The 21,933-nt window shown below is 36.6% G+C and overlaps 4 protein-coding genes and 1 non-coding gene across 6 annotated transcripts; 3 read left to right on the forward strand and 2 right to left on the reverse strand.

Annotated features, from left to right (window-relative positions):
• Nucleotides 1–110: 110 nt before the first annotated feature.
• On the reverse strand, nt 111–2,691 carry LOC111464061 (calmodulin-like). 2 transcript variants are annotated; one of them, XM_023108117.1, is made up of 5 exons: nt 2,664–2,691; nt 2,281–2,372; nt 1,475–1,632; nt 1,323–1,400; nt 111–435 (listed from the first exon to the last, which is right to left on the reverse strand). In XM_023108117.1, the coding sequence occupies exons 2-5, from the start codon at nt 2,357–2,359 to the stop codon at nt 301–303; spliced, it is 450 nt and encodes a 149-aa protein (XP_022963885.1). In that variant the 5' UTR covers nt 2,360–2,372; nt 2,664–2,691; the 3' UTR covers nt 111–300. The 2 variants fall into 2 exon arrangements, with proteins under 2 accessions (XP_022963885.1, XP_022963884.1); XM_023108116.1 differs by lacking the exon at nt 2,664–2,691 and adding an exon at nt 2,466–2,657.
• A 1,443-nt stretch (nt 2,692–4,134) lies between these two features.
• On the reverse strand, nt 4,135–7,934 carry LOC111463939 (2-methyl-6-phytyl-1,4-hydroquinone methyltransferase, chloroplastic). The gene is made up of 3 exons (XM_023107917.1): nt 7,064–7,934; nt 5,510–5,816; nt 4,135–4,500 (listed from the first exon to the last, which is right to left on the reverse strand). The coding sequence occupies exons 1-3, from the start codon at nt 7,606–7,608 to the stop codon at nt 4,345–4,347; spliced, it is 1,008 nt and encodes a 335-aa protein (XP_022963685.1). The 5' UTR covers nt 7,609–7,934; the 3' UTR covers nt 4,135–4,344.
• An 844-nt stretch (nt 7,935–8,778) lies between these two features.
• Nucleotides 8,779–11,546, forward strand: LOC111463940 (guanine nucleotide-binding protein subunit gamma 2-like). The gene is made up of 4 exons (XM_023107918.1): nt 8,779–9,112; nt 10,782–10,834; nt 10,954–10,998; nt 11,079–11,546. Exons 1-4 carry the CDS (start codon nt 8,990–8,992, stop codon nt 11,161–11,163), a joined length of 306 nt encoding a protein of 101 aa, XP_022963686.1. The 5' UTR covers nt 8,779–8,989; the 3' UTR covers nt 11,164–11,546.
• A 3,799-nt stretch (nt 11,547–15,345) lies between these two features.
• On the forward strand, nt 15,346–15,445 carry LOC111464129. The gene has a single exon (XR_002713995.1). It is a non-coding gene; the product is annotated as a U6 spliceosomal RNA (small nuclear RNA).
• A 2,142-nt stretch (nt 15,446–17,587) lies between these two features.
• LOC111463999 (protein LONGIFOLIA 1) lies at nt 17,588–21,653 on the forward strand. Its single transcript, XM_023108042.1, has 4 exons — nt 17,588–17,895; nt 17,984–19,459; nt 19,565–19,754; nt 20,668–21,653. Exons 1-4 carry the CDS (start codon nt 17,749–17,751, stop codon nt 21,234–21,236), a joined length of 2,382 nt encoding a protein of 793 aa, XP_022963810.1. The 5' UTR covers nt 17,588–17,748; the 3' UTR covers nt 21,237–21,653.
• The last annotated feature ends 280 nt before the right edge of the window (nt 21,654–21,933 follow it).

Genomic DNA, 21,933 nt, shown 5'->3' on the forward strand with positions numbered 1-21,933 from the left:
GTAAGATAGTTCAACCCGTCAATCATCATCACTTTTGTAGCTCTTGTAAATCTATCTAGACCGAGAATCAATGAGACGGATTGGGAAGAGCTTTGAATGAAGGATTTTGGCAATCACACAATGGGCAGCTAGGATTATTAGCATAAAACAAACAAACATGAGATGAAATCACATTTCTTTGCAGTTTGAAGTGTTCTAATTTACAGTGTGAGGGCAAATGGAACCAATAAACATAAATGAAAGATTGTTCTTAGGATTATGAAGTTTTCACCCTAATCGACATAACATGTTGGAAGGACATCAACTGATTGTCATTATCCTCGCAAACTCTTCGTAACTCACTCGGCCATCGCCATCCAAATCGGCCTCTCGAATCATCTGTTCAGCCTCATCATCTGTCAATCTCTCTCCCAAGTTTATCATCACATTTCTCAACTGCACATTCAAATCATGGAAATCACTTTGTTGGTCAGCATTTGGCTTACCATTTCAGTTAAATGGACTTCACCAGGGTAACAACTATTTTCTTTGAGCTTTTCCTTTCAGGCTTTCCCCAAAGGTTTTTAAAACGCATGCTAGGGAGAGGTTTCTACACCCTTATACACCCTTATAAAGAATGTTTCATTCTCTTCTCCAACCGACGTGGATCTCAACTTAGGTTTTAGCTTTTAGACAATATAATAATATAGAGGTTTTGTGAATTGTCTTTTGACTTTTAGATTTTAAAAGTAGCCTGCCTTTTGGTTTTCTTTGACCACGACAATTGTAATCGTCCAAGCCCACCGCTAGCAGATATTCTCCTCTTTAAGCTTTTCTTTTCAGACTTTCCCTAAAAAATTTTAAAACGCGTCTACTAGAGAGAGATTTCCACACCCTTATAAAGAATGCTTTGTTCCTCCCTCTAACCGATGTGAGACCTTATAATCTACTTCCTTGGGGCCCAACGTCCTCGCTGGCACACTGCTCGGTGTCTGACTCTAATACTATTTGTAATAGCCCAAGCATACCGCTAATAGATATTGTCCTCTTTGGGATTTTCCTTTCGAATTTTTCCTCAAGGTTTTTAAAACGCGTCTACTAGGGAGAGGTTACACCCTATAAAGAAGGTTTCCTTCCCCTCTCCAACCGACGTGGGACCTCACAGCAATGGCTTCAAATCGGTTCAAAGGGGCAGGCAAAGTAACAACAGTCATAACAACAGCAGAGAGAGATCTCTAAGGGACCCTTTGGCAAAATGAAAATCTGTGTTGTGAAAAGTGTTTTGGGTGCACATCATCAGACCAAATTCAGGGAGAAGTAGAAGAAAATGATTGAAAATTTACCTCAAAAGCTGAGATATAACCATCTTGGTCCCTATCAAACACTTTAAAGGCTTCTTTTAGCTCCTCACTAACATTGTCCTGCAAAACCCAACCAACCCCTTCTCAGCCACCATGTACACATGTAAAATAGCAGTGATGTTTTGCTTCTTTACCTTCATTTTCCTTGCCATGACATTTAGAAACTCCTCAAAGTCTATCGTCCCGTTACTGTCGACATCGACTTCACTTATCATATCTCTAACTTCATTCTTGGTGGGGTGTCCATCCAATGTCTGAATTGCTGCCCCTAGCTCCTCCACCGTGATGAATCCTACAAATATCCCCACAACTTTCACTTAACAATCACCCTTAAACCTTCACCCTTTATCAACTCAAACGAAAACAATTCTCACAAAGAATAAACTAATCTTGACTGGTAAGAAGTTAAGATTTATCATAACTAAGAGAAAGATATTGAGAATTGTTGGGAGTGAGTCTCACATTGGCAGCCAATTTAGGAATGATTATGAGTTTATAAGTAAGGAATACATCCCTTAATTTAGCCATGTCAATAGGTACGAGGCTTTTTAGGAAAACTCAATAGATAATTTCATACAATTGTGGAGAGTTGTGATTCTTAACGAAAGAATGATTAAAACCGATCATGCATAGAACCAAGTTTTTTTTCTTTCAAGTAATCTGATATGAATCTATGAATTCCCAGATTCTGTTTAGCTTGTTAAGATTCAATTGAGCTCGTTAAGTTAGTGAATCTAATGAACAAACTATCAATTTTTCTAAATTGAGCAGCTCCATGATCATTAACATGTACTTCTTCCATCAACACTTGATTTAATTTAGAAAACAAGAACAAGAACAAGAACAAGAAGAAACTATAAATTTCAGGCTCATGTTTCATTCAGGCAAAATATCAAACAGGTTGTGGGCAAAAAGAAAAGGGAGAGAAAGATGAACTCACCATCAGCATCCTTGTCGATTAAACAGAAGGCTTCACGAAAATCAGCGATCTGATCTTCTGTAAGAGCTTCAGCAGCCATAAAAGCTCGGTCGCTGTAATCAACAATGGACAGAATGAACACGAGAAAGAAGAAAACGAAGGAGTTTGTGGTGAAATGCGATTCAAACGTTTATATTCTTATATACATGTTGCAATCAGTAGGTGAGCTGAAAAAAAGAGAACAATAATGTTGATTGTTCAACGGAAAAATTGAAATAGTCAAACGCGCTCAAAGAAAATTATAATCTTCCCAGAAACATTTTCTCCTCTTTGAACGAGAAAATTTCTAGATGAAAAAAAAAAAAATCAAGCGCGTGCGATTGAGATAATGGCGGGTTTCACACCCAGTTTCTTGGGGTCAACCAAATCGGACCAATTAATTTAATTAAACGCTCTGGGAAAGTTGATGAAATTTTATTTAAATAAATTCCAATCGGATTTGATTAAACTTATCTCGAATCAACGGCTGAAATTTTTTTATATTTATATTTGAAAATATTAAAAATATTTAATTTTAATTTTTTTTATTTATTTAAACAATGGAGAAATAGGTGAAATGTTAGAGAATTGAGGAATAAAAAAATTAATGAATTATTTAAAAATCTAAAGAAAAAAAATGATATATGAAAAAATTGTTATATATATATTGGATTTAATGTAATTTGAATCGAGATTAGTTTGTTAATATAGATATCATTTCCACCACTAATTAATGCTTAGTCTTCGTAAATTAATTAGTTCAGATAAAGTCAATAATTATAAAAATAAAAAAATAAATATTAAAATTAAATTATATGTTGACTTTTGGCAACTAGTCATGAAATTTCATCTATAACATTATTAATGAGCTTTATTTTCAACCAAATTTTTAAAAATAAATAAAGCTCATATATGATTCATAAAAATGGAAAAATTAAACATCATAATTTACTATTTTTTTCGTAAATAATAGTATTTTAATTAATTGAATTATTTGTTTTTTATTTTTAATTTCAAAGAAAAAAAAGAGGAAAATAATTAGAAAAAGATAGTAATAATGAAAGTGACAGAGAACTGAATCTTGACCTCTTCGATGGCCATGTTAGCAAGGGAGGGCTAAAAAGAAGGGTATTTCTGATATTTACCATTAATATTGACAAAAATAATAATTTTTAAATTATTAAAGATGGTCTCTAAATTTACAATTTTATATTAACAAGTCATAGCATGTTAATATTTTTTTTTTTTAAATGAAAGTTAAAGAAACCTATTAAAATATTTTTTAAAATTAAAAAACCTAACATAAACTTAATATTAGAATAATAGAGTAAAATATATTAAATAAATAAATAAATAAAGTTTTCATTTAGTTGAATAATTTGAAAATATAATAAAGAGTGGTCCAGGCTTAATCACGACAATATATTCAGGGATGAATTCAAGAAGCTGACCATTGACTTATGAAAAAAAAAAAAAGGCCAAATATAGGAAGGTGAAAGAGTGGGCATGAATATATAGAGACTATAAGTCCATATTTCAACCGAAACCATAAATGACGTACTCCTTACCTTGCTCGACACGACTCGAGAGAGATATACCTTGAATTTATATCATATTGTTCTTAGGAGTCGTATATGTCTTGACACTCCTAAACAAGATTGCAGCTCCAAAAGCGACATCAATATTAAGAATTAATCGATACCTCTCACAAATACACGTAAAAATTAACAAAAATCTAGTCCTTATACTAAACATAACTTGATTATTAATTCAAATTTTTATAAGTTTGTCCATCAATATTTTAAGCCTGATCCTGAAGTCACTCTGACCATAACATGACATAAAGGGCAAAGGGATTGGTCCTATGGAAGTTCTCTGATTCCAAGAAAAGTTTGAATCCGAATCATACACATTTCTGATGGGTATTCAATTCGTTATCAATGTAGAAAAAACAAGCAGCAAGAAACAAAGAGTGATACAACAAGAAAACTAAAATTGCACCTGCAAGAGTAGAATGGATATCAGCTTTGAATCCTTCTTCCCAGCTCAGATTGGTTGACCTTTTGGAACAATCTGATCTTTGATCCACATGTATATGGGAACAAGCACATAGTATGTAGCTGCCATGGCTCCCAGAAGGAAGCGACCCAGGAACACGAATGGATTTACGGGTTTTGACACGTCCTCTTCCTTCGGCCCAAGCTGCAAACAAATACATTATGAGATAGTTACAGATTTCACACTGCAGATGATCATCGTGTTCATAATTGTTTGTGGCTACCTACACTGAGTGTACATGTTCCATGTCATGATTTTCAAAGAACTGATTCTGCATGATGATCATGTTCTTGGCTTTTGCACATGTTCAGCCATTCGGAATTGTTAGTGGGTCCGACTGAGTGTTCATATTCGAAGTCTTGATTTCCAAGAACCGAACCCATATGATAATTCATCATTGTTCTGGTTGTTTTTGCAGATACATCTTAGCAAAGATACAAAAGAACCCCAAGAAGTCTTGGAGCAGCATCAACTATGTTTTAATTGTTGAGAATTGTTGGAAGAGGAGTTCCTCGTCGGTTAATTAAGAGATTGAGCAGCATCAACTATGTTTTAATTGTTGAGAATTGTTGGAAGAGGAGTTCCTCATCGGTTAATTAAGAGATTGATCAGTGGGTTTATAAGTAAAAAATACATCTCCATTGGTACGAGGTTTTTTGGGAAAACCAAAAGGAAAGTCATGAGAGCTTATACTCAAGGTGGACAATATCATACCATTGTGGAGGTTTGTGATTTCTAACATGGTGTCAGAGTCATGCCCTTAACTTAGTCATGTCAATAGAATCCTTAGATGTTGAACAAAGAAGTTGAGACCCTCGAAAGTGTAGTCAAAAGTGACTCAAGTATCGAACAAATGGTGTAGTTTGTTTGAGGGCTCCAGAGAAGGAGTCGAGACTCGATTAAGGGGAGGCTCTATGGTGTACTTTGTTCGAAGAGAGGATTGTTGAGGATGGTTAGAAGAGGAGTCCCACATCGGCTAATTAAGGGGTTGATCATGGATTTATAAGAAAAACATCTACATTACTATGAGGCGTTTTGAGAAAATCAAAAACAAAACGATCGAGAGTTTATGTTCGAAGTGGACAATATCCTACCATCATGGAGAGTCGTGATTCCTAACACAACATAGGTCGAAAATGGTTAAAAAAAGTACCTGCAAAGGAGAGTCGCCGGAGGATGGTTTCACACCAGTCACAGAACATCCCATTATTAGACCGTGGCGACGAACTCCTCGATACCATTTTGGACCAATCCTTTTCAATTGGACGTCAGTAAATCCAGCATTTTTGAACCACTGGATATACTCCTCTTCCTTCGGGAAAAGCATCCACACATCTGCAAAGAAACGAGATAACCAAAACGTTGGGTACACTGGACCAATCAAGCATGCTTTTCCTCCAAGCTTTAGGACCCTATATGCTTCCTTGATGCCACGCTGTGGGTCTGGCCAATATTCAATACTGAGCAGAGAAATCACAAAACAAGATCAGAGATACCATAAACATATCTCCCTCTCTTGTTCTCCCACAATTGCAGATTCCTCTAGCTAAATTATGAGCGAAGATTCCTCTAGCTAAATTATGAGTGAGAATGACCCACTTTTTAAATTCGGTGTTGAGAGGGGTGTCCCATATCGACTAATTAAGGGGTTGATCATAGGTTTATAAGAGGAACACATCTCCATTGGTAATGAGGCCTTTTGGGGAAACCAAAAGTAAAGCCATAAGAGCTTATGCTCAAAGTGGACAATATTATACCATTGTGGAGAGTCGTGATTTCTAACATGGTATCAGAATCATGTCCTTAACTTAGCCATGTCTATAGAGTCCTTAAGTGTCGAACAAAGGGTGAACAAATATCGAACAAAGGGTGTACTCTATTCGAGTGCTCCAGAGAAAAGGAGTCAAGCCTCTATTAAGGGGAGGCTGATCAAGGGGCTCCATATGCCTCAGAGGAGACTCTACAGTGAACTTTGTTCGAGGGGAGGATTGTCGAGAGGGATATCCCACATCGACTAATTAAGGGTTGATCATGGTTTATAAGTAAGGAATATATCTCCATGAGGCCTTTTGGGGAAACCAAAAGTAAAGCCACGAGAGCTTATGCTCAAAGTGGACAATATCATACCATTGTGGAGAGCCGTGATTTCTAACATGGTATCAAAGTCATGTCCTTAACTTAGTGTCAATAGAATCTTTAAGTGTCAAACAAAGGGTGAACAAATATCGAACAAAGGGTGTACTTTGTTCGAGGGCTCCAGAGAAAAGGAGTTGAGCCTCGATTAAGGGGAGGCTAATCAATGGGCTCCATAGGCCTCAAAGGAGGCTCTATGATGAACTTTGTTCGAGGGGAGGATTGTTGGGAGGGGTGTCCCACATCGACTAATTAAGGGTTGATCATGGTTTATAAGTAAGGAATACATCTCCATGAGACCTTTTGGGGAAACCAAAAGTAAAACCATGAGAGCTTAGGCTCAAAGTGTACAATATCATACCATTATAGAGAGCCGTGATTTCTAACCTTAATATGGTAATGCAAGATTATAGATAAACATATTCCAAATTTGATCTTGTTTCAGAGTGATTCACAAATTTCACTTAAATGGATCCCCCCATAATTCAGTTCAAACTAGTAAATCAACATAAATAAATATACATTACCAAAGAACATGCAGAAAAAAAGCTAGAGAAGAGTTTGAGCAGCATACCTTCCAGCAGACACATATCTATCAGCATAATCAGTAGGAAATGGAAGATCCTCAGCATCCCCTTCAATAATTTTGCAGTCTTTCAAGGCCTCTTTCTGCTTAGCCTTGGCAAGCTGATGAGGCGACTGATCCAGAATGGTTACATTTTTGGCATCCACATGCTTCACTATCCCTAAAGTGGTGAATCCAGTGCCACCACCAACATCCACCACAATCATATTTCTGTCGCTGAGATCCGCTGGCTCAAGAGCTTCATCCCTCATGTCCTCAGTCCAATGCCCAGGGTTTATGACGTGGTCGTACACAATGGAGAGGAACCTATAAAACCAGAATGCCTCTTTCTTGTGTTGAATAAACCTAGGCTGAGAAGCCGGCCGCGAAGCGGAAACACTGCACTTAGGCGCCATGGACACGGCCTTAGAACACCGAAAACTGGAAACTAAACCTAATTTGGGGAAATTCCTGCCGTGGAGATTGGAAGCCGAAAAACCCAATTCCCTGGTGATCTTGAGGCATTCAGCTCCACTGAGCATTGCGGAAACCATGATTTAAAGGGAAAAACAAACCACAAGGCAGAGATAGTGAAATTGACGAAAAGAGTGGATAAGTTCAGAAATTATGAAGAAACCCAACGATCAAAATCGACTAGTTTATCCGTAGTGATCTGAAAGTGAGTGGAAGTGATTTGGTAGTGTTGGCGCATGCAGAAGCTTGAGCTGAGAGGGTCGATAATGTCAATGGTGCGGGCAATGGGAACGTGGAGGTTACGGCCACGGCATGAACAGCGGGCAGAGTGAGGCGGACAGTTGAGAGGATGGAATGTGTGGAACGGAGAGAGTTAACACGAATGCCACTCGTGAGCCGATCAATTGTGTGGCGCAGATTCCCTCTTTTACAGTTTTCTATTTACAAAACGACTCGGTTCTTTAGTCTTCAAAGATATAAGTGCTAAATTGCAAATTTGTCCATTTCGAAAAAATATATATATATAATTTAAAATTTAAAAACCATTTATGAATTTTTATCGTACCATTCAAATCTAGGTGTCAGAGTCTTCGAATATACAGGAAGCCCTGGAGCCTTCGAACAAAGTCATGATCATTCCCTAAATTAGCCAACGTGGGACTCACTCATTTCCTCGAACAAAGTACACCCTTTGTTTGATATTTGAGAATTCTATTGTCATGGCTAAGTTTAGGGCATGACTCGGATACCATGTTATGAATCACATATCTTCACAATGGTACGATATCGTCCACTTTGAGTGGAAGCTCTCGTGGCTTTGCTTTGGGCTTCCCTAGAATGTCTCGTACGAATGGAGATGTATTATTTTACTTATAAACTCATGATCATTCTCTAAGCTAATGTACGACCCACTCTCAACAATCTTCAACAAAATATGCGACTAACCAATTTAAATTTATAGATATAAGAGAAAAATATAACTAATTACAACTATATAAAATACATTCGATAAGTAACTATATATTTTAAATAAATTTTTTTAATATTTTTAAATAAATTATTTACAAAAGGAATTTATTTTTATTATCATTATTAAATTGCTTCTATACCTATGCTCATTTCCCTCTTAGCTCTCCGTCTACAATTTTTGCCGGAATTTTATTTCAAATTTATAATACTTTTCGGATAAGAAAAGTAGATGAATAAATAAAATAATACAAAAATTGTTTGATGCGTGGGAAATGTAATAAACTTAAAACGGAAACCAGAAACAGAAGAACAGCAAAATCTCGATTTATTTGCTCATTAGCTCATCAAATTTTTTGGATCTCCCTTTGTTTCTTGTGGAATGAGATTTTTGTAGGTTTATGATCTCTTCAATTCAGTTTTGCTTCCTCTATGGAACTAGAGAAACAGTGAGTGTAGACTGTGGATTGCGAAGCTCCGTTTTGGTTTACGGTAATGGCGTCGTCTATGGATGAACAGCTCGTTCCCGAGGCTACAGTTGGAGTCGGAACCGTCGGAGGAAAGCATCGCATTCTCGCGGAGCTCAAGCGTCTCGAACAAGAACTCAAATACTTGCAGGTTTTTGTTCACCTCTTTCCTCTGAATTTCACTTGTTTCATATTTGTTTTGAGCATTTCTCCAATTTCTCCGATAGTTCAGTCATTTTCCTGTTATCGATCTTCGAATGAAGGCTCGTTTTATAGAAAATGATACAATAATAGTAGAAAGAGTAAGGCGGGACAGGAGAGAAATTAGGCTTGTTTGCTATCCCTTAGATGCCCACAAACTGAAGCTATGGACATTCTGTTTAGAGGTTTCGAAATTTTGAACAAGATCGTACCATAAATTGTTCAATAGTAAGCTATATTGTGATTTCCCTTCGGATTATAAACTGTGTTCCAACTACAAAGTATCGCACGACCTTGATTCTTGACTGGAACATTTGAATCTAAGTTAGCACTTCAATGTGATATGTGATGAATTTGGAGTAGTCTTGCTTGAAATCAAACCGTTGAAAGTTATATTAGACGATGTTTCACGAGAGAATATGTAAGCAGAGTTCAGCTCTCCAATTAGAGTGCTTCAACTCAACTAGGATCTTTTGTTGTCTACTATAATAAAACTTCATGGGAGAAATCAAAGGAGACAGTGGAATCATCAATATCATCGGGACCATGGGAATCAAATAAGTATAGCTATCCATGTCACATTGTTGTGAGCAGCTAAATTTCTTGTTATAGTGATGGTTGAGTTTGTTTTCAAGTTGAGTTACAAAACATGGGAGTTTCTTATACGAAGTTACTCTTGTTTCTCGTCATTTCACGTTTTCCTTCTAGTATTACCATGTACAATCAGTTATATGTGGATCTAAGATGTGCTAATAGCTTCATCAGAAGGGTACTCTTGACTTCCATTCCCATATATTTACCGGGATGGACAGAAATCGTTAGAAATCTTCTCTATGTGCTTGTATTGTCATTGATTGCAACAGCTCAAGCCCACCGCTAAGAGATATTGTCTTTTTTGGGTTTTTTCTTTTCAGGCTTTCCCTCGAGGTTTTGAAATCTTCTTTATGTGCTTGTATTATCATTGATTGTGTAACAACTCAATCCCACCACTAAGAGATATTGTACTCTTTGAGCTTTCTCTTTCGGGCTTCCTTCAAGGTTTTAAAACGCATCCACTAGGAAGAGGTTTCCACACCCTTATAAGGAATAATTCGTTCACCTCTCCAACCGATGTGGGATCTCACAATCCACTCACTTGGGGGCCAATGTTCTCGCTGGCACACTGCTTGTTGTCTGACTCTGCTGTCATTTAGAACAGCCCAAGCCCACCGCTAGCAGATATTGTCTTCTTTAGGCTTCTCCTCAAAGTTTTAAAACGCATCCACTGGGGAGATTTCCACACCCTTATAAGGTATATTTTGTTCCCATCTTTAACCGACATGAGATCTCACATATTGTGAATAAAGCTGCCTATGTGAGGGAGCTGTATACTTTTTTGCATACCTACAGTTCTTGGAGCTAAGGTTGCCACTTATTATATTTGGAGAAGCTCTAGAATTAACAGTCTTTTCACTGTTTTTATGTGTCCCTTCGTGCCATATATTAGACCTTTGTATCATCACTAAACAAGATGCTGGGAACAAGTCATGATTCCTCTCCTTTGCTTTGATATTTTCCCTTTCAGTATTGAGATGATTACTGAATTATAAATGATTTCTTCTTTCTGTAACCCCGTTCAGGAAGAGTTGGATGAAGTTGAGAAAATGGGAAACATCTCATCTATATGCGAGGAGTAAGTGGAGTAATCCTTCTTATTCTTTTTCCCTTAGAGTTGAGAAGGTAAATTTTCATCTCGACGTTCCAAAAGAAGTTGAATCCAAGTTTAAAAATGATCTTTCTTCATGCTCTCAGCTTGCTTCCCGGTGTCGAAACCAAATCAGACCCACTTTTGCCAGTGTAAGTTCTACACAACACTCTCCATCCTCATCCCATCTGGATTCTGGATCCACTTTTTTATCAGCTTAATTTGTGTACAGCCTGAATGGTGTTGTAAATCCCCTATGGGATCGCTGGTTTGAAGGATCCCCAAGCACACCAGAGTGTAGCTGCAGGATTCTCTAGACAACTCACACATGTGTTCTCTTTAAACTTGGAAGATGTCTGAGATATATGAACACCATAACAAAGGATAGTTTAGTTTGGTGATAATTGATCAGTACTATTAGGGTATTAATTTTCCACTCTGCTTGGGACAGAACTTGTAGACTGGCTTGTTGGAAACGCCAAACCCTGCAGCTCGCTGATATCTGTAAAGTTCTCCTCTTGCTAATCCGCCCAATGGGCTAAGGACAATCCCAGCCCAGTCCCATTATAAGTGGGGTCGGCTTGCTTCATTTGGGCCTTCGTCCTGATAACAACTATGATTTGTCCCATAACTAGATGTGTCTTCTTTTCTTTTTTAGTATGGATACAGTTACAGAGGTATAAATGAATTGAATATTTAATAGAAAAAAGAAAATAAGAGAATAGAAGGGGAGAGGAGAATTATTGAAATGTAGGTAATTGTATAATTGGGCTGCCCTATCGGCTACCAGCCGAATGAAACCTTCTTTTACCTTTTAGGGTATTAAAATAAGTGGGATAAATTACACGCCAAACCTGACAATTTAATTAAAATTATTATCTTTTTTTTATTACGTGTAGGTATGAATCAGAGTATTTAATGTATTTTGCTATATCATTTTTTATATTCTTTCTAACCATTCCGTTGGTATGTTTTTTTTATATTGTTTTTAAGTTTATTCCCCAAGGTTGTAAGATATTCTTAAGTCAGTCCCTTTATTTAGAATTTAACATTTCTTTTTTTTACATTTATACTTTTCATTTAGACACAAAATTGAAAAACTAAAAAACTTCATTTGGCTATTATCTTTTCTTTTAATTAATAAATTTTAGTTAGTTAGTTCATTCCTGGATGATCCATTTCTTTCTCAGGTTCCGGTGTCTGTTTGTCATTTAAGTCATTGAATAAGATTTTTGCTCATTGCAGTCACCCCATGGTTTTCACACTTGGTTAGTACCAGGACCCTTATGCTTCACCCTTTGATTAGATAAACTCTCCTATAACCCACAACTCAAATTGAACTTTGCGACCAAATATGGACGTTCTCCATGTTGCGATTCCTTCCAATTAGTTTTCGAGTTGGGTTAGGAGAACATCTGAGTGATTACCTTTGCAGATCCAAATGTGCTTACAAGATGCACAATAAAAATAAGATTGATAGAGATTCATAAGATACCATTTAAGCGATCCAAATGTGCTCACAAGATGCACAATAAAAATAAGACCGATAGAGATTCATAAGATACCATTTAAGCTGTCAATCGAAATACGCTTAGAAAGGTATATTTCGAATAGAGGAGGAATATATATATATTAATAGAGTAAATTGAATATATATATGTGTGTGTGTGTGAGAGTGTTGGGTTAAATGGATGGAATTGTGGACACGAGGCCATGGCTTGTGGCTTTGGTTCTCTTCAGTCGAGGAGGAGGTGAGTCCCTAAATTCCATTTTTACAGAGATGGGATTCAGAGACACTCAGTCAAATCTCTTCACCATTTTTGGAACTACAAAATCTCGTCTTCCCCCCTCCATTTCAAGTTTCAACACCAACATTTCCCTTCTCTATCATGTCTCCACTTTTCCATTAGTCTTTCAAAACTTTCAGATTCTTTTATCCATAGAAACCTTAGAAACCTTAGAGTAAAAATCTATTAGAATGTTAAAGAAAAGTTAGTAATCTAAAATAGTGCGACAATATCGTACTTGGACGAATATATATATATATATAAAAAAGAATAATGAAAAAGAAAAGGGTATCAAAAAATGGTACCTGAAGAGGGCAGAAAAAGTGACCGTTAAGCATCTCTCTCTGTGTATATGCAATTCAATAATTTAAGTTGGGAGTCAGCTTCAGTTCATCAATGTTTTTGGAGATTGCACCCTTCTCTATTTCTATTTACCAATTCCCAACTCCCAACTACACTTTCTTTATTCCCATATTTGCCCCCCATTTTTTTAAAAAAAAAATTATAAATTATTTACTTAAAACATTTATTATTTACATGAATTGAAGAACTCTATGATTGGATCAATAAAACTTAACACATTAAAGGAGAGTTATTCATAGAAAATAATATAGTGTTGCTTAATATGATAGTAAAAGAAAGATAACGACTTAACACATGTGTGGAGTCCATGCTTTTTAATCCTTATTCTATACATGGTATTTATGATTTGCCATTAAATAAATAAGTTATTAAATTTCTAAATTTTTACTTTAGGTTAATTATCGTTAAGTTACACTTGTGTCGATAAATTTATGTATATTGTCACACACAAACATGACACATCAGGACCCACAACAAAGGAATGGCTCAAGTTCTTCAAGGGTTTAGATCTTTCACAGGACACTCAAGCCTTTTATGGATCTCACCTAAACTCGTAAATCTAGCATGTCACACACTCTCTACAGGTGTTTGCTTGTCTCATAGGTTTTACGTCTTTGCATATATGATGCCTAAAATCATGCAAAATGAGTGTAACAGTCTAAGCTCACCGCTAGCAAATATTGTCCTCTTTAGAATTTTCCTTATGGGTTAACGGTGCAAGGCATTGGTCAAAGTAGAGCTATACCTTCTCCCTAGTAGACGTGTTTTAAAACCGTGAGGCTGAGAGCGATATGTAACAGGCTAAAAGCGGACAATATATGCTAGCAGTAGACTTGAACTGTTACAATGAGCTTGTTTGTTGCCACTTTAGCTCGAGACGTGGGTTTAATCTCTATAGGGTTTAGTTGATAGAGTTATTTGTTGATATGTTGTAGATGTCAAGTTTACAAACCCTAAAACCAATGTCCACAGCTTCTAAATCGAGCAACCCACCAACCATCATAACGTTTGAATTGAGACGGAAGAACAAAAATGATAAATTAATAAAAGAAAAAATAGCCACTTTTAAAAAAAAAAAGTAAAAGTAAAAAAAAAAAAAAAAAAAAAAAAAAAAAAAAGAATGCATTGAAAGAAGGGAGAAGTGATGGAGAAAGGCGTAATGGACAGCAGCAAAACACAGGCATGATGATGCAAGGCAAGCAGCAGCTTGGAGGCACATGAAATCTTTTTCTATTTTTCTATTTTTTTTCTTTTTTAATTTTAATTCTAAAAATAAATAAATAAATAATAAAAGATAAGATTTGATGTGGGGGGTTTCAAAATTACTGATATTTTGACTTTATTTTATTTTTTTTCAGATTTTATTCCTTAAATACTTCCTTCCCTTCCCTGACATCACCCTACACTACACCCCTCCTATTTCAATCTAAATTCCTATACTTTTATTTTTCTTTATTTTCCAAGGAATAATAATTACCATTTTTAAGGAATAATTAGGGGCTAAATAGGATTTGTTTTTTGTTAATCATTTACAAAATATATACATAAACATAGGGGTAGGATGGGGAAAATGGCCAAACCTACTACTTACTTACTAAGCCCTATAAAAAGGAATCAGAATCATATATATTTTTTTTAATTAATAAAATAATTATAATATACACTGCCCTTTCATGATTGATTTAGAATTCCAAAAAATCTAATTCACCCAATCCCCTAATTTCATGAATTAAATAATTGGTGAAGCATATGGGGAGGGAAATATAATAATTATATATATAAAAGAAAAGGAAAAAAAGAAAAAAGAAAAAGAATGTGGAAAATGAGTGAGTGGGCAATGGGGCAGAGGAGATTATGAAGGAATGTGTGTGCAGCAGACGAGGGGGGGAGGGGTCAGTCAAGAGAACATGGGATGGATGGGAGTGGTTTCAAGCTGACGTGGCATATCCAGCAACACTTGTGGGCCCATTATTATTTGAATTTGTTTAAATTATAAAGTTAAAATGTAAGACAGATAATATTAGGAATTAAAATAAAGAAAAAAAAGGGTTAAATAAAGTGGGGTTTGCAGATCTGAAATGCATGTGGGGGTTAAAATGAAAAACAACAAAACATATAAATTAACAATTATTATAAAAAAGGGATCTGCATCTCTCTCTCTCTCTCTCTCTCTCTCTCTCTCTCTCTCTCTCTCTAATATATATATATATATATATACTTTGCTTTATCTTTAAACTTTTTGTTTTTATCTTCAAAATTATAAATTATATTTATTTACACTATACTACCCCTCCATTTAACTTAAATTATAAATTTAGTCCTTAATTTTTAAGAATTTTTAATTTAATAGCCTCCGAGACATTTTATTAAATTAAAACGACACTGAGACGATTAACATGACCATTGCATAAAGATGACACGCACAAATCGAAAAATAGTCAAAATTTTAAATTGTGAGATCTCACATCGGTTGTAAATCTCTTCTCAGTAGACGTGTTTTAAAAATTTTGAGAAAAAATGATAATTTTTGCTCACAGTTGGTATTGTTGAAATTTAGCAAAAAGAAATTTATAATTTGAAATAATTATTCATTTCAAATATTATCATTTTCATAAATTATTAAAGAAAACGTGTAATTATTCTACCCTTCATGATATTTTTGCTTCCACTTCCACCACTACTGTTTGTGCAATGTTTTCTTTTAGGGCAGAACATTGTCAGATCAACGCATTTTTACATCTCATAGCTTTGACAGTTTGGCGCGAAAGAATGCTCCATCAGTAAGTTATTACGCACACTTTCAAGACCTCTATGAATATAAAACATATATCGACTATACACTAAATTGAAAATTTAAGAACATAAAATTAAAAATTAAAACTTTTCCACTTTGTTTAAATACAAACAAAAATAGTAATGAATATATTTTAAAAAAGTAAATTGATGGTACCATCCTAAAAAAACATATTTTAAAACATAATGAACAAATCTAATAATTAATTCTTAAATTGATGGTTATTCCGTCACATTATAGCCGTTTAATTAATTTCCACCTAAGCATAAAAATTTATAAATAAATTAAAATAATATCTTAATTTGTCCACTTAAATTTAAACAGTTTTTATTTTTATTTTTCTGAAAAAATAGATTTGACATATAAACTTAATTATAAAATATATTTTATAGAGCAGTGATTAATTAAAAAAATTTCTTATTTTTAAAAATTGGTTATATTTTATATTACTTTTAGGATTTATTCAATATTTTTTAATAATATATTTTATCTGATTTCTAAGATTTAGTTGGTAGCTTATATCCTCGTAATTATTACCGAATGGAGTAATATAATAAATTAAAAATTTAGGGTTAAAAAGAAAAAAGAAAAATAAAAAGAGATGAATCGGTGGACTATGCGTTGGTATTGGACGGTTTTGAGAGAGGCAGAGGACGAGTCAATTGCCACGTGGCGGGGAGAGAGAACATCCTGGAACGGAAGTGCAGCGCATCAAGCGGTTCACGGCCTTTGAGATCGAACTAATTATATGGGAACTAAGTTAAGAAGAGAAAGTTTGTGTACTGATGAGCACCACTATTTAACATACGCCCGCATATCACCGCCGTTCAATTCCCCAATTAATCCGACAAAATCCAAACTCTTAAGATATTGACACGTGTTCTTTTGTTTTCCCCCTTCTAATTTTGATAAAGCGTTTTCTAAATTGAAATGGCGAGAAAACCGTTCGCGTGAATTACAAAAACGTTTTTTCTTTCTTTTACATTTTAAAAGATAATTTAAATCCCAAATCATATTAATAATTTCATGTGACGTCAAATATCATTTCATGCATTCTACAAAATAATAATAATTTATATATGATTCCCGTTCAAATATTCAAATATTATATATATAACTTAAATACCGTAAATATAATTTTTCCCATTTTTTATAAAATAAATTTTAAATACAAAATACAAAATTTAAAGTTTTATTATTGATTGACATAATTTTTTTGTGTCGACAAATATTAATTAAAAAATTTATTAGACATAAAATTGAAAATTTAAAGACTTTTTAAAAATATATGTAAAAAAAAAAAATTATTAGGGAGAAAACTTTAAAACCCATCCAAATAATACATTAATAATTAAAATGAGGTAAGTCTTAAATATTAGTAATTTGAGGTGGAGGTTTATAATAAATTTCATTATTAATTAAAAATGGTAAATTAATGTGTGCATATTGGGAATATTTAGTTGAGCGGGACTGTAACTGGTCGGTAGCGGCAGTGGGGATCATATTTTTAATTTAATTAAATAAATGACGGATGACGGAAAATATAAGCGGTCAAACCCGGTCGTGGTTGGAAAACGCGAAATTCTAGGAAGTGGAATTTCTGACACGTAGAGCGCATCACCCACGGAGGTTTACCGGCTCCTCCAGTTATCCTTCCAACTGGTTTATAATCCCGGCCAGGCTTTGTGGACTACTTTCCGGGGGCACGTTTGGGATTTCCAAGGAAATTAAGGGTAATCTGGTCATTTCAGTTGTTACTGCCCTTCCGTTTTAAAGCGTTAATAAATCTCTCTCGCACTCCCTCTTTGGCAGACCAGAGAAGCGGGAGAGACGTAGATAAAGCGACAGTCACAGAGGAACAAGAAATGGGAATGGCCGTTTCAGTGAAGAAATAGGATAAACATACAGACATCCGACCTCCTTTTCTTTGTTGTTTTTTTTTATTCTTTTGTCAAGAAATGACGACGGGGATGTTGCAAGATCAGAATCTGGAGAAGCAGATTGAGAAACAAATGGGTTGCATGGCTGGATTCCTTCATATCTTCGATCGTCATCAGATTTTGGCCGGAAAACGCCTCTACTCGACTAAACGCCTCCCTCCCTCGGTAATTTTCTGGTTACCTTTTCTATTTTGGTTTCTGTATATGGCTTCCAATACTGTGTCGATTTAATTAGGATTCTCTCAAACTGCAGGTTGGGAACTCAACGCCACCGCCGGAGAATGTGGTTTCCTCGCTGGAGGTATCGGCGGAATTGGAAAAACCACAGCAAACTAGAACGGCGTCTTCTCCGGACCGAGTGATGCATTTTGCTCCCACGACGGAGCTTCGATCTCCGGGGACTGAGCCAGCCACTCCTGTGGAAAGCAAGCCCAAACAGCCCCGTCCGCTTCCGATTTTTGAATACAAGGAAGGGAATCGGTCTTTATGGAAGTTTTCGCGAGAAGCTCCACGGCTTTCGTTGGATAGCAGAGCCATTGTTGACGGGAAAGGCAGCATTTATCCGAGGGAGATCCGAACCAACGCCTCTATTCTGTCTACAAATCGCAGTGAAACCTCAACCGAAGAAGGTGATGAACAGCGTCGGTCTCCGAGTGTTATTGCTAGATTAATGGGGCTCGAACCATTGCCTAACTCGGAACCAGAACCGATCAGGAAAGCCGAGCTTCGAAGATCGGCTTCCGAGTCAAGAGTTTGTAAAGATTTCTACCAGAATCGCTTCGTCGACGGCAACAATTTCAGACTTAAACAATCTCAACATCCGAGCTCGCAGGATAATAATGGAAGCAGTGTACTGATGATGAATGCTGCAAACATGGACCACAGCTCAAATTCCAAAGTGCTAGACAGAAACGACTTTGCAGCTAGAAGTACTAAGACTGAGCCTGTTAGGTCTCACAGAGGATTGGGACCGCGTAAGATTTTCTTCGATTCCGCAGACATTTTTCCTGAGACGAAGCAGCCTGCATCAATCTACGGAGAGATAGAGAAGAGGTTGAGGATGAGAGGAATTGATGAACCTTCAAAAGATTTGGAAACCTTGAAACAAATCCTCGAAGCACTTCAACTCAAGGGACTTCTTCATTCCAAGAAGCCTCCAAGCCAGAGGAACTTTGTCTATGATCGCACTTCTTCACAAAACGAATCTCCGATTGTGGTGATGAAGCCTGCTAGATCACCAACTGCGGTCAATCGTTTAGGAAGAATCGGTAACGATTCGCCACCTTCGAGTTACAGATCAAGACAAGTGAATCGCCGGAATGGTAATGTTACGGGCGAAACAATGCCGGCTGTGACCTCGAGGCGCGATCGTTTGGAGTTTGATCGAAATATACGAAACCAAAACAGAGGTAGATTCTCGAGCTCTCCAACAACTAGATGCGACAGTAACGTGAAAAGTCCGAGTAGAAGAGGACTGTTCGTAGAAACGCAGAGAAGAGTTAGCGATCCTGTAGATCAGAGAAGGGCTTCTCCGGTTCAACCATCGAAGACAAATTCATCAAAAGTCGGATCAGATCCCCAAATCACAAACCGATCGCCAAGAAACAGGAAACCAACGGCTTCTGTTCATCATCCAAAAGAACGGAAGATTTACGTATCTCAAGCAGAGGACGAATCGTCCACATTCTCAGAAAGCAGCATTAGCAACTCATCACAAACGGACACGGAGGTACGTAATCACCGACCACCATAGTGGACGATCAGTCACTTCACAGAATTTCTTAATCCAATTTTAAAATCAAAAGCAATTATTTATAATTTATTTCTTCATCAGAGGTCCAACAAGATCGAGGAGTACAAGGAGGGTCGTAGTCTGTTGGAGAGGTGCGATAAGCTTCTTCACAGCATAGCAGAAATCACAGCGACTGAGTTGCAACCGAGTCCTGTCTCGGTACTTGACTCGTCTTTTTACAAGGAGGAGTCGTCGCCATCGCCTGTACTAAAACGGCAAATAGATTTCAAGGGTAAGGAAAAACAAACCCAATGCTTCATTTAACTTTTTGTTCTTTCTTTCTTTCTTAAAGAAAACCCACCCAGGTCGATTTTTGGGTTCCTTCTTCTTGTACGCAGATTAGATTTTCATTCGCTAGATTTTTCTTTTTGACTTTGTTGGCACTTATTTTACCATATTTAGTTAAAGTATTTGAGTACTTGGGTGACCTGTGGCTTCGCCAGCCACTGGGTTTTTGTTTTTGGGGGTCCTCTTCGATGACCCAAATCCAAAGTAGTCAGATGATTTGGTAAATTCATGCCACATCAGTGATTTTCACGCAGGACCCATGTTAGTAGGGTGTGTCCAGCTTTGAAATTTTCAGCTCAGCTGGATGGATTTGATTGGTAGTTGGATTGAACCAACCATAATTCAATTTCCTCATGGAGGAGGCCCATCCAATCAACTTCCATTTATAAAGATTTAGGGTTTATGCAAAGAAAATGGCTTTAAGCGCTTGAAAAGTCGTTAGAAACCGAGTTAGTCCCGAACAGCCCTCGTTGGTTGCCATCTTTTGTTGGTGATGGGTATTGATCATGTGGGAAAAGTACCTAGGTTTATGGTACACTGACTTTAATTGTCTAGCGCATGGAGCTATGGAAATTTATGAATGATGTCTATCAGCAGCAAACTGCCAGTTGGATTAAGAGGGTGAGTGGAGTAAATTGGGACCGGCCTGTTAAGTCCTGGAAGTGGGAATTTATTAACTGGGATGGATTTTTCTTTTGTGCTTCTTCTTTATCCATTCTTTTAGTGGGTCAAGGGCCATCCACTTGTACTGTTGTAGGTTCTAATGAAGCTACTTTTGAGGGTCTACTTAGAATGACTATGTTTGCATGTTACTGTTCATTGATTGTTTCTTGTTCTTGTTGATATTGTGTTATCAGACCAAGTGGTTGATGTGGAAGATGCGTGGTTTCAAGCTATCTCATCCGTGGAATCGAGTTTGGTCGATGGATCCAACGACTGTGATTTGGTTTACGTTATGGATGTTCTCCGAGCCTCACGTTGCCTGCAAGATGACGACTCCGATATTTTCCTATTGTTAGAGGAGCAACAGTACCTGAAAGGGAAGGATGTCTCCAAGGTGTCAAGCCTTCAAAGGAGGCTAATTTTCGACACAATAAATGAAATTCTCGATCGAAACAGGCAATTGCCACCATGGAAATCCATGGCGGAGTCGACTTCAGTGCAGGAGATTTGGTTCGAGTTTCAGCGAATGAGGGACCGGGAAGACGAAGAAGCATCAGAGGACTTGTTTGAGGTGATCTGCAGTGTCCTAAAGAAGGACCTAACAAGGGATGGTGGTAGTGGATGGAGGGACTCGGCTGTTGAAACATCCCAAGCTGTTTTAGACATGGAGAGGCTAATATTCAAAGACTTGATAGGGGAAACCATCCGTGATCTCGCTGCCAATAATGGAATAAACATGCCTAGAAGGAAGCTGGTGTTCTGAAAGGCAAAGGCTAAAAAGGCAAAGTTCCCTATCCTTTCAGCTAATTATTTTTAGACAAATGCTAATGTTAGTCATCTGTTTGTCATGGGGGAGAGAAAGAACAGGAAAATCTAAGAATAACCCTTTTTCTTAAGGAAAAAAAGAATGAAAAATTGATCTGTATGTATAAAACATGCATTTACTCATAAAATAGTGAAGTGGGGAGGAGGGGGTGGGTGGGAGGTTGCTCTGTAGTGTTGATTTCATGTGAGAAAAAGAAAGGGAAAGTGTTTGATAATTAAAAATTCCTCATGTGATAGGTAAAAGTGACCTGAAAAGCAGGGGAATTCATGTGCTCTCTCTCTCTAATTTCCACAACTTAAATCATTTAGGTTTGGGTTCGAAGGTTAGAAAATGTATGTGGTGCGGGTTAATCTCTCTCGACCACTTCAGTCTTTCAACATCTAGACCATTACGATACAGTTCAACTAGTTAAGACATATTGTGATATCCCACGTTGGCTGGGGAAGAGAACGAAACGCCCTTTATAAGGGTATGAAAATCTTCCCCTACCAACCCTTTAAATGCTTGGGGTCGTTCCATATATGTTCTCTTTAAATTCTAATACATGTTTTTGGGGTCGTTCCATATATGTTCTCTTTAAATTCTAATACATGTTTTTAGTTGCATGTACTCAAAAAAGTAAATAAATTTATGG

This window comes from Cucurbita moschata, unplaced genomic scaffold, assembly GCF_002738365.1.
Source record: "Cucurbita moschata cultivar Rifu unplaced genomic scaffold, Cmos_1.0 Cmo_Scf00029, whole genome shotgun sequence".
NCBI classification, from domain to species: Eukaryota; Viridiplantae; Streptophyta; class Magnoliopsida; order Cucurbitales; family Cucurbitaceae; genus Cucurbita; species Cucurbita moschata.

Excerpts from the sequence above, each read along its gene's own strand:
- LOC111464061 (XM_023108117.1), bottom strand. The coding sequence starts at position 2,359 with ATGGCTGCTGAAGCTCTTACAGAAGATCAGATCGCTGATTTTCGTGAA. Across the intron at positions 1,633-2,280 it reads AATCGACAAGGATGCTGATG|GATTCATCACGGTGGAGGAG; the intron begins GTGAGTTCATCT and ends GGATATTTGTAG. Across the intron at positions 1,401-1,474 it reads TCATGGCAAGGAAAATGAAG|GACAATGTTAGTGAGGAGCT; the intron begins GTAAAGAAGCAA and ends TGGGTTTTGCAG.
- LOC111463939 (XM_023107917.1), bottom strand. The coding sequence starts at position 7,608 with ATGGTTTCCGCAATGCTCAGTGGAGCTGAATGCCTCAAGATCACCAGG. Across the intron at positions 5,817-7,063 it reads AGATATGTGTCTGCTGGAAG|TATTGAATATTGGCCAGACC; the intron begins GTATGCTGCTCA and ends TTCTCTGCTCAG. Across the intron at positions 4,501-5,509 it reads CCGGCGACTCTCCTTTGCAG|CTTGGGCCGAAGGAAGAGGA; the intron begins GTACTTTTTTTA and ends ATTTGTTTGCAG.
- LOC111463940 (XM_023107918.1), top strand. The coding sequence starts at position 8,990 with ATGGCGTCGTCTATGGATGAACAGCTCGTTCCCGAGGCTACAGTTGGA. Across the intron at positions 9,113-10,781 it reads AAGAACTCAAATACTTGCAG|GAAGAGTTGGATGAAGTTGA; the intron begins GTTTTTGTTCAC and ends AACCCCGTTCAG. Across the intron at positions 10,835-10,953 it reads ATCTCATCTATATGCGAGGA|CTTGCTTCCCGGTGTCGAAA; the intron begins GTAAGTGGAGTA and ends TCATGCTCTCAG.
- LOC111463999 (XM_023108042.1), top strand. The coding sequence starts at position 17,749 with ATGACGACGGGGATGTTGCAAGATCAGAATCTGGAGAAGCAGATTGAG. Across the intron at positions 19,460-19,564 it reads CATCACAAACGGACACGGAG|AGGTCCAACAAGATCGAGGA; the intron begins GTACGTAATCAC and ends TTTCTTCATCAG. Across the intron at positions 19,755-20,667 it reads ACGGCAAATAGATTTCAAGG|ACCAAGTGGTTGATGTGGAA; the intron begins GTAAGGAAAAAC and ends TTGTGTTATCAG.